Genomic DNA, 12,052 nt, shown 5'->3' with positions numbered 1-12,052 from the left:
AACCTAGATAAAATGGATGGATTCCAAGAAACAATCAATCTACAAACTGAATTATAAAGAAACAGAAAATCTGAAGACATTAAAAGCTATTAAAATTGAATCAGCAATTAAAAACTTTGTTGAAGACTAACAAAAAGTGAAATTGCTCATTTACTTAACTGGGCATTTCCAGGCTTACTTTTTGTGATTGTGACTGGAAAATATAAAAAGGTTTTATTTCTTTAAAATTTTATTAAAGCATAGTTGATTTACATTGTTGTGTTAATTTAAAAGGTTTCTTAATGTGCTTGCTTCTCCTTAGTTGCAGGCTTAATTATTAGTTTTCCTCTGCATAACGTCTGGGATAGATGTTCACACTCTGTAATAAATATTGCTTTGTAATAAGAATTTTCAATATGTTTATGTCCATTTCATTTTTAGATATTCTTGGGGAAAAAAAAAAAAGAAACCTATCTGATTCAATTTCTCCTGAAAGTAATTCCTTCAGTTTATCTACAGTATTTACTGTACCTTTGGGTAACAAAGTATGTGTCTTAGTCCCATTCCAGCTACTATAACAAAATGTCAGGAATCGAGTGGCTTATAAACAACAGAAATTTATCACAGTTCTGATTGCTGTAAAGTACAAAATCAAGGCACCAGCATAGTCATGTTTGGTGAGGGCCCTCTTCCTGGTTCACGGTGGCACCTTCTCACTGTGACCTCACAGGGTAGAAAGGACAAGAAATCTCGCTGGAGCTTCTTTTTAAGTCATTAATTCTATTCATGAGGACTATATCACCATGCCTTAAGCATCTCTCAAAGACTCCACTTCCAAATGTCATTATCTTTGGGGGCTAGGATTTCAACATATGAAATTTGGGGGGACACATCAGACCATAGCAGTATGTATAGAGAGGGAAAGACAACCGAAGAGCCAAAGGTATCAATATTGTCATTCAAGTATATTACACTACTGTCCTTATATATATAACTTCCTATGAAAAAAGAAAAGGGAATACCACCTCTACAGTGAAATTTAGCTTAGATTTTCATAAAGTATGATAATACTCTCAGGAAATTATATGTGGTTTTATTGCTTTGAGTATTAGAAGGACTAAAATATACTATATAACTCAATTTAACTCCTGAAAATATTAAAACTCAGAATGACTCTAAAAACAAGAAAAACAGTTTTTTTTTCCTAGCCAAATACATCTTTTTAGATGGGCATTAAAGAAAATCATATTTTAAATTCATATTTTGAAATTTTCAAATAGTCTAGCTTATCAAAGTGAAAAATAATGATCCTTTTTCCTTTAATCAGAAAATATCAAGTTGCCCCAAGGAATAAAAATCACATATACAAAAACAGCCCACTAAAAAACTTGAACACCTTCAGTCTTTTGGACATCCAAGTAAAACAGTGACAGAATAAGCAGGCAGTACCTTATCCAATAAAAAGCAAAATAACATATGATACTTAAAAAACTGTAATTACTCTGTTGCATCTGATCCTAGGAAGCTTATCATGGTAATACCATATGATTATTCAAAGGCAAAAGTAAACAAAAATATTCCCTTACCTTATAAGATGGCAGGAAACACAAAATTCCTTGGCTAACAGTCTGGCACACAGATAACAAAAGAGCTCCCACTTCATCCTGGAATTCAAATGTTTCCGTGTGCTGGAAGGTAGCACAGAGATTGCGACCCTTGGGCCCTGACCCAATGGTGCCAACCCAAACCTAGAATATAAGTATGTCAGTATTAGAGTTATACCAAAATAAGGCAGGCAAATTAGCATTTAGTTGGGAGCCTTAATTGTGTATGTCAAAAAAAGATCAAGCAATGACTTTAGAGAAAATTTATTTTTAAATTGTTGGGCTTTTTCCTATTATCTTTAATTAGTTATGTATCCAAGGGTGCTCAGTCACTCAGTCTTGTCCAATTCTTCACGACCCTATGAACTGTAGACTGCCAGGCTTCTCTGTCCATGGAATTTTCTAGGCAAGAATGCTGGAGTGGGTTGTCATTTTCTCCTTCAGGAGATCTTCCCAACCTACAGATCAAATCTGAGTCTCCTGCATTGGCAGACAGATTCTTTACCACTGCACCAGCTGGGAAGCCCAGATTTAATGGATAGACGTTTTACTTTAGAACTAAAGTCTACCTAAAGTTCTTCAGGCAGACTGAATTCTCTTAGAATGACAGAAATTAGGTTTTCCTCAATACCTTTACAAAATTAACCATGTAACAGAATTTTGTTGGATCTTGGGAACAAAGAAAATGAGTAAGTTAGAAATGAATCCAAAATAAGACATGAGGGATGGTACCATCTGCTACGGGCTTCCCAGGTGGCTCAGACGTAGAGAATCTGTCTGCAAATGCAGAAGATGCAGACTCAATCCCTGAGTCAGGAAGATCTCCTGGAGGAGGACAGCAACCCACTCCAGTATTCTTGCCTGAAGAATACCATGGACAGAGGAGCCTGACAGGCTCCCATCCATGGAATCACAAACAGTCCAGCATGATTAAGCAACTGAGCACGCACACACCATATTCTATAGGTAAGTCTCTAAGATTCACTTATGACAGGAACTACTGTTTCACAAATTCCCTGATGCTCAAAGATCTATGGTCACAGAAAATCAGACCCATCAAATTTTGGTTATATACAATTTCTCTACATTTATACAGATGGACGGAGGAGCCTGGTGGGCTACAGTCCATGGGGTTGCTAAGAGTCGGAGACGACTGAGCGACTTCACTTTCACTTTTCACTTTCATGCATTGGAGAAGGAAATGGCAACCCACTCCACTAATTCTTGCCTGGAGAATCCCAGGGACGGCAGAGCCTGGTGGGCTGCCATCTATGGGGTCACACAGAGTCGGACACGACTGAAGCGACTTAGCAGCAGCAGCAGCAGTCTTAGTATTTGATTATGAGAAACTACAAATTTTATTAGTGTTGTAAAGACAAAAGGTCAAAGTCGCTTAGTCAGTCCGACACCTTGAGGCCCCCTGGACTGTAGCCTACCATGCTCCTCTGTCCATGGAATTTTCCAGGCCACAATACTGGAGCTGGTAGCCATTCCCTTCTCCAGGGGATTTTCCCTACCCAGGAATCAAACCGGGGTCTCCTGCATTGAAGGTGGATTCTTTGTCAGCTGAGCTTCTGGGGAAGCCCATTCGAAAGGTAATATGAACACTTTAGATTGTTGAAAAATGTAAACGATACACAAGACTGAGATATATTTTGCAAGATGACATCTGGTGGACAGCAGTTTAATCAACATTAAACTAAATGATCAACAAATACTAAGACAAACTGATAGCATGTGTTTCTTGATATGATATGATGGGAAGTAATAATATCACTTGCAAAACATTCTTATCAAACACTTTAACTTGAATCTTATCATGAGGAAACCATCAGAAAAATCCAGATTATAAAATATTCCTAAGGACAACTGGTGACTTGAATTCTTTTAAAATATCATTAAATACAGAAAAAAGGGGCAAAAAAGCTATTTCAAAGACTAAAAAGACATGAATTTGTGCAGCCAATATGGAAAACAGTATGAATGTTCTGCAAAGAACTAAGAACAGAACTACCGTATGCTCCAGCAATTCCACTTCTGGGAATATATCCGAAGAAAACAAAAGTATTAATTTGAAAAGATGTTTGTGTGCACTCACTTCCAATGTGCATAGCTCCATTATTTACAATAGCTAAAGATATGGAAGCAATCTAAGTGTCCATCAACAGATAGATGAATAGATAAAGATGTACATGTATGTACACACACACACACAGGAATACTACTCAGCCATAAAAAAGAATGACATCTGGCCAACTGCAACAACACAGATGGACCTACAAGGTATTAGGCTAAGTGAAATAAGTCAGACAGAGAAAGACAAATACTGTATGTTACTACTTATATGTGGAAACTAAAAAATAAAACAAATGAATCAATACAACAAAACAGAGAGGCTCACAGAGTTACTCCAGAAAGGAGAAATCTAAGATAGCGGTCAGAGATTAAGAGGTATAAACTACTGTATATAAAAATAAATAAGGTACAAGGATATACTGTACAGCACAAGGATAACAGCTAATATTTCATAATAACACTAAATGGAGTATCTATAAAAATTTTGAATCACTATGTTGTACACCAGAAACTAATACAGTAAATCAATTATAATTCAATATAAAATAAGAAAGGAAAAAAAAAAGAAAAACAAATCTAAAGAAACATGAAAACCACACACAATATATAATACTTAACTGGATCCTGGATCAAGAATTAAAAAAATAAACAGGTACACTATAAAAAGCACACTGGAAATAACTGGAAGAATATAGATTCTATTTGTAGTAATATTAAATTGCTTGGATATGATCATGATATTGTGATCACACAAGATTATGTACCTGTTCTCAGGATAAACATTCTAAACTAATTAAAGGCAAAGTATCACAATGCCTACAAATTACTTTCTAATAATATATCCAATTAATGTAATCATCAATATTTTACAGTATTACTCTTCTCTCCTTTTCTCTCATGTGTACATATACAAAGATGCAAAGTTATACAACTGATGTATCTAGATTAAGGATATAAAGATATTCACTATGTTAATACTATTTTTCCACTTTTTTCAAGCTATACTTTTTTAAATAAAGAGTTGGGGAAATCAACAAATGAATGGACAAACAAAATGTGATATACACACACACAATTCAAATATTATTCAGCCTTAAGGAAGAAATTCTGATTCATGTTACAACAAAGATGAACTTTGAAGACATCATCCTAAGCAAAATAAACTAATCACAAAATTTTATAATTCCATTTAGATGATGTTATTTAGAATAGTGGGCTTCCCTGGTGGCTCAGAGGTTAAAGTGTCTCCCTGGAATGCGGGAGACCCGGGTTCGATCCCTGGTTTTAGATTCCTTGATTTAGAAAAGTCAAATTCATAAAAAGGAAAAATAGAATGGTGGTCACCAGGGGCTGGGAAGAGGGGGGAATTGAGAATTGTTATTTTATAATAGAATTTCAGTGTTGTTAGATGAAAAAGCTCTAGATATTGGTTACACAACAATATGAATATCCTTATAAAACCAAACTATACACTTAAAAACAGTTAACATGGTAAATTTTATGATGTGTTTTCTACCACAATTAAAATTAAAGTTTTTAAAAGTTGGGGGAAATATTAGAACAGAATCCAGCTGAACTAGCATTATTCTTACTAATTATCATTATCTAGTAACATTATAACTTAAATGGGCTTTTGTGCATAAGACTGAGGACACAGACCCTATAATAACATTCTTCTGGGAAAATTTGTTCAATTTATTAATAACTTCCCATATTTATGTGACCCTCCAAAGAAAACAACTTGAAAATGTGGATCATATGTTCTCCTTTTGCTACTGCTAATAGCAATGTTTCTAAACAAGAGCATTCTAGCATTTTGGAAACCACAATTCATTGTCACATAGGAGTTTAGCATTCAAGACCCTCACCTACTAAATGTCAGTAATTCCCACAAACCATCCTTGGTTGAAAACTATAGCTCTTTATAAAGAACTAGAATTGAATTAGGCACTCAAGTACTATTAAACATGTTGTTGCTGCTATTCAGTTGCTCAGCTGTGTCTGATTCTTTGCGACCCCATGTCCTTCACCATATCCCAGAGTTTACTCAAACTCATGTCCATTGAGTCGGTGATGACATCCAACCATCTCATCTTCTGTCATTCCCTTTTCCTCCTGCCTTCAATCTTTCCCAGCATCAGGGTCTTATTCTAATGAGTCAGCTCTTCACAGCAGATCGCCAAAGTATTAGAGCTTCAGTATCAGTCTTCCCAGTGAATATTCAGGACTGATTTCCTTTAGGATGGACTGGTTTATCTCCTTTCAGTTCAAGGAATCTCAAGACTCTTCTCCAACATCACAGTTCAAAAGCATCAATTCTTTGGCCCTCAGCCTTCTTTATGGTCCAACTCTCATATCCATACATGACTACTGGAAAAATCATAGCTGTGACTATATGGACCTTTGTCGGCAAAGTAATGTCTCTGTTTTGTAATATGCTGTCTAGCTTTGTTGTTTTTCTTCCAAGAAGCAGGCGTCTTTAAATTTCATGGCAGCAGTCACCATCTGCAGTGATTTTGGAGCCCAAGAAAACAAAGTCTCTCATTGTTTCCTCATCTGTTTAACATGAAGTAATGAAGGAGATCAGCCCTGGGATTTCTTTGGAAGGAATGATGCTAAAGGTGAAACTCCAGTACTTTGGCCATCTCACGCAAAGAGTTGACTCATTGGAAAAGACTCATGCTGGGAGGGATTGGGGGCAGGAGGAGAAGGGGACGACAGAGGATGAGATGGCTGGATGGCATCACTGACTCGATGGATGTGAGTCTGAGTGAACTCCGGGAGTTGGTGATGGACAGGGAGGCCTGGCGTGGTGCGATTTATGGAGTCACAAGGAGTCGGACACGACTGAGTGACTGAACTGAACTGAACTGAACTGAATGGGGCTGCTGCTGCTAAGTCACTTCAGTCGTGTCTGACTCTGTGCGACCTGAGACAGCAGCCCACCAGGCTCCCCCGTCCCTGGGATTCTCCAGGCAAGAACACTGGAGTGGGTTGCCATTTCCTTCTCCAATGCATGAAAGTGAAAAGTGAAAGTGAAGTCGCTCAGTCGTGTCGACTCTTAGCGACCCCATGGACTGCAGCCTACCAGGCTCCTCCGTCCATGGGATTTTCCAGGCAAGAGTACTGGAGTGGGGTGCCATTGCCTTCTCCGGATGCCATGATCTTCATTTTCTGAATGTTGAGTTTTAAGCCATCTTTTTCACTCTCCTCTTTCACCTTCATCGAGAGATTCTTCAGTTCCTCTTTGCTTTCTGCCATAAGGGTGGAGTCATCTGCATATCTGAGGCTACTGATACTTCTCCCAGCAATCTTGATTTCAGTTTGTGATTCATCCAGCCTGGGATTTTGCATGATTTACCCTGCATATAAGTTAAACAAGCATGGTGACAATACACAGTCTTGGCATATTCTCTTTCCCAATTCTGAACTAATCCGTTATTCCATGTCTGGTTCTAAGTGTTGCTTCTTGACCTGCATACAGATTTCTCAGGAGGCAGGTAAAGTGTCCTGGTATTCCCATCTCTAAGAATTTTCCACAGTTTGTTGTGATCCAAACAAAGGCTTCAACATAGTCAATGAAGCAGATGTTTTCTGGAATTCTCTTGCCTTTTCTTTGATCCAGTGGATGTTAGCAATTTGAACCCTGGTTCCTCTGCCTTTTCTAAAACAAGCTTGAACATCTGGAAGTTCTCGGTTCATGTACTGGTGAAGCCTAGCTTGAAAGATTTGAGCATTACCTTGCTAGCATGTGAGATGAGTGCAATTGTGCAGTAGTTTGAACATTCTTTGGCATTGCCCTTCCTTAGGATTGGAATGAAAACTGACCTTTTCCAGTCCTGTGGCCACTGCTGAGTTTTCCAAATTTTCTGGCATTTTAAGGGCAGCACTTTAATAGCATCATCTTTTAGGAACTGAAATAGCTCAGCTGGAATTCCATCACCTCCACTAGCTTTGTTCACAGTGATGCTTTCTAAGGCCCACTTGACTTTGCACTCTAGGATGTCTGGCTGTAGGTGAGTGATCACACCATAGTGGTTATCCAGGTCATTAGGATCTTTTTTGTATAGTTCTTCTGTATATTCATGCCACCTCTTCTCTTAATATCTTCTGCTTCTTTATGGCCATACCATTATGCATGTAGCTAACTACTTTCAATTACTTAATAAAAAGAAATAGAGGGCAGATTGACAAATGAAAAATTCAAACATCCTTAGGAAAATTTAAGTAACATTTACAGGGTATTGTTATAAAAAATTAAAATTTATGTCACAGGACTCACAAGAATAGTTTTAATTCATTTCAGATATTCAAACATGTGCTGAAAATTTATTAACTAATACCACCTATTAATCTAGGTGCAATGGAAAGATAAAGACATAAAAATTAGAATATAGATACATCATAGTCTAATGGAAAAAAGAAATCACAAATAATTAGACAATTAGAAATTACAGTAAAAAAAAAGTTGAATTTGTTTCCTTTTTAATTTTCATTAAAAAAATTTAAACTTAAATAAGGAAACTGCAATACAGTCCTTGTAAGCAAAGTACATATTTTTACTCACTGGGTTGAAGGAATACTATTTATCAGTAGTTCCTTTTGCTGACACTACCAAGTAGCTGTCAAATTTTCTTTTACTGAAATTGAAATGTTGATTTTCCTATTAGGATTTGTTTGCTAGTCCTTTAGTTACCTTTTAACTTGTTTATAGACACTTATACTGAGGTGAAAAAACTAAGAGAGACTTCAAAAAAAAAAAAGAAACTAACCTGTGAGTTATTAATGACATGATTAGCCTCTAGTTGAATAGTAAATGTAACACCAAGTTCTGATGAAAAGGATTTCATTGGTGATAATGTCCCAGATGTCAAAACAATTGTCCAAACCTTGCCATTAATATCTGAAAATGCCTACAAGGAAACAACATTAAATACATAAAATCATTTCTTAAAAAGTCAGACAAATTTACTTAATTGTTGATATTGAGCAAGAATTCTTATTTACAGCATGATAAGCTTACCACAGCTGGATTTAAGCACCAAAAATTTAGCACATGAACTGCTGCCTTCTGCCGTGAACGTTTCTTATTTTTTGATAGAATCAATAACCCATTTTTATCTGTAGTATCAGTCTGATTTATCCAAGAGTAAGTCTGTTGAATAGCGACTTTATAATCATCTGCAAATCTAAATGAAAATAAAATGGCATTTAAATGGCAGAACTTTAGATAACACTGTCCCGCACCAACAACTAATGCCACTAAACTCAGTAATCTGACAGAAAGTAAATCATTAAACCTTAGGGTCAATCCACCCTTACGGAGTATATGCATCATCTAACCATCCACCCTTTATCACTTCTCATCCCTATGTTCAGAGATTATGTAAATCACAGCAAAGCCAGGATTAAAATCCAAGCCTCCTAACTCCTACTTCAGAGCTCTCTACATTTCTGTTACATCATTAGTTATAAAATAGTTAACAGTATTATTGTTTAAAAAAAAAAAACAACTAAAGAGTGGGTTAAACTTTTTTATTGCATTAGAAAACAGAAAGACAATTTCTACTGAAAGTTTAGGAAACTGAGTTTCAAGTGCCTTTAAAATGTGATCTAACTCTTCATCTACTTTTTTAAATTTATTTATTTTTAATTGAAAGATAATTGCTTAACAATATTGTGCTGGTTTCTACCAAACATCAACATGAATCAGCCATAGGTTTACCTGTCCCCTCCCACCTGAACATCCCTTTCATCTATTCTTAATGAAGTACTAAACTATATGACCTCTGTAATCTGATACAGTTTATAAATTCTCTCCATAAGAGGCTATAAACCTAAGCTTAAACAAAATGAAATTTGGTATTCTCTACCATGTCCTCATAGTAATACTGACTGTTAATTTTACCCTCAGAGAGAAAGTCCAAGTCAGGAACCTTGTACTAGGTGGAGAGAATTTTATAAAATTACTGGGGGTGGGGGGGACTTCCCAGGTGGTCCAGCAATTAAGACCCTGAGCTTCCAATGCAGAGGACGTGAGTTTGTTCCCCGATTGGGGAACACGAATCCCACAGGCCATGGGGGCATGGTCAAAAAAAAGTTCCTGGGAACTAAAAATTACAAAACTCTCTTAGAAGAAAACATAGCAGAAATCTTCATGACATCATATTTGGCCATTGTAACTGGATACAAAAAGCATAAGCAACAAAAGAAAAAAAATCAATAAATTGGATTTCATTAATATTTAAAGACTTTTGTGCATCAAAGAATACTATCAAGAGAGTGAAAAGAGTACACACAGGAATAGGAAAAAATATTTGTAAAGTGTGTATCTGAAACAGAATATGCAGAATAACTCTTACAACTCAACAAACAACAAAATCCTCATTCAAAAATGGGCGAAGGACCTGAGCAGACACTTCTCTAATGAAGATGTAGAAATGGACAATAAGCTCATGAAAAGATGATCAACATCTCTAGTCATTAGCCAAGTGTAAATCAAAACCCTTTATACTCATTAAGATGGCTATTATAAAAAAAAAACCCAGAAAATAACAAGTACTGGCAAGGATGTGGAGAAATTGGGAACTCCTGTGCATCATTATGTGAATGTAGAATGTGCAGCTGCTATGAAAAATAGTACGGTGGCTCTTAAAAAAGTTAGATCAGAATTACCATAAATCCTGCAATTCTACTGCTAGGTATGTACCCAGAAATGAAAACAGGGACTCAAAACATACTAGTACATCAGTGTTCACTGCAGCATGATTCACAATAGATAAAAAGTAGAAACAATACAAGTGTCCATCAATATAAAAATGGATAAGCAAAATATGGCATATACACACAATAAAATATCATTCAGCCATAAAAAGGAACGATGTATGCTATAACATGCATTAACCTTAAAAACATTATACTACATGATTCCATGTACAGGAGACACCAAAAAGGGCAAATCCATAGAGGTGAAAGTAGGACAGAGGTTACCAAAGGCTGCGGTGCTAGAGAAATGGAAGATGCTGTTTCATGGGTATAGAGTTCCTGTTTGGGATGATGAAAAAGTTCTGGAAACTGACAGTGCACAACCATGTGACCATAGTTAATGCTATTCAAATGTAAACTTAAAATGTTTAAACTGTTCAGTTTTACATTATGTATATGTGCATGCATGCTAAGTTGCTTCAGTCGTGTCTGACCCCATGGACTATAGCCTTCCAGGCTCCTCTGTCCATGGGATTGTCCAGGCAAGAATACTGGAGTAGGTTGCCATGCACTCCTCCAGGGGATCTTCCCGACCCAGGGAATGAACTCATGTGTCTTATATCTCCTATATTGGCAGGCGGGTTTTTTACCACTAGTGCCACCTGGGAAGCCCTATATTACGTGTGTGTGTGTCCTATATTACGTGTGTGTGTGCGTGCGTGTGTGTGTGTTAGTCGCTCAGTCGTGTCCGACTCTGTGACCCCATGGACTGTAGTCCACCAGGCTACAGTGGACTCTGTCCATGGAACAGTATAGTGGGTTGCCATTTCCTTCTCCAGGGGATCTTCCCGACCAAGAGACGGAACCCAGGTCTCCCACACTGAAGGCAGATTCTTCACCGTCTGGCCACCAGGATATTTTACCATTAAAAAAAAAAAAAAAAAAACACTTAAAAAAACACTGCAGCCAGGTAGTACTGTAACTTAAGGAGTAATGTGTGGGAAATTGACTGCTTTCATATTTTATTAAACAGAGGATTTACATAATAAGAGAGACTTTCTGACATTGGAAGAAACATATATAAATTATACTTAAATGAAGACAAGTTTAGTCTCAGAGGATTGTAAATTTAATGCTAAATTAATTAAATGTATTTATTTACTGGTTTCAATACTCATTTTCATTAATAAAAAATAATATCAGTTGACTGAGTCTGTGCCAGTTAAGAGCCATATTTATACCACTTGTTTATCATTATCTCATGTACTCACATAAAATTAGTAGCTAGCACCCAGTAAGGCTAATATTTTTAAGAGGAAGAATACAGACCAGATATCTTTACTTACCTGCTATTTTGCCTAAAAAGATAGTCAAGCACCATAAAAAGTCCTTTGAGCATTATTTGAGTTGAAGCACTAATAACAGGTATTTCTCTTGCCTCCTCTTTACCATGAATTGATGGGACTTTTTCTTCTTTTTGAAGGACAGCAGAAAAATGTCCCTGTAAGAAATTACCATGTTAAGCATACTGGTTAGGTGTGGGGGAGGGAAAAGAGAGGAACAAGAAAATTCTTAAAACTGTTAATAAAACCCAAGTGAAATATAATTGAAATTTAGTCAAACATTCATATGCAGGTGCTAACAATGTATTCCGAATTCCCATATATTCTCAAATCCTCTTCAAAGAC

General features: G+C 36.5%; 1 protein-coding gene across 1 annotated transcript in view; it reads right to left on the bottom strand.

The window, feature by feature from the left end:
* BRIP1 (BRCA1 interacting DNA helicase 1) overlaps positions 1-12,052 on the bottom strand; it is a 186,412-nt gene that overhangs the window by 101,407 nt on the left and 72,953 nt on the right. Inside the window, exons 10-13 of the mRNA XM_068978905.1 lie at positions 11,711-11,865; positions 8,683-8,848; positions 8,432-8,572; positions 1,566-1,727 (exon numbers count right to left, since the gene is read on the bottom strand). Coding sequence (XP_068835006.1) covers positions 1,566-1,727; positions 8,432-8,572; positions 8,683-8,848; positions 11,711-11,865 — 624 coding nt within the window. The remainder of the gene's footprint in view (positions 1-1,565; positions 1,728-8,431; positions 8,573-8,682; positions 8,849-11,710; positions 11,866-12,052) is intronic.

The sequence above is a fragment of the Capricornis sumatraensis genome, chromosome 8, assembly GCF_032405125.1.
Source record: "Capricornis sumatraensis isolate serow.1 chromosome 8, serow.2, whole genome shotgun sequence".
NCBI classification, from domain to species: domain Eukaryota; kingdom Metazoa; phylum Chordata; class Mammalia; order Artiodactyla; family Bovidae; genus Capricornis; species Capricornis sumatraensis.
This window is presented reverse-complemented; position numbering and strand designations above follow the sequence as displayed.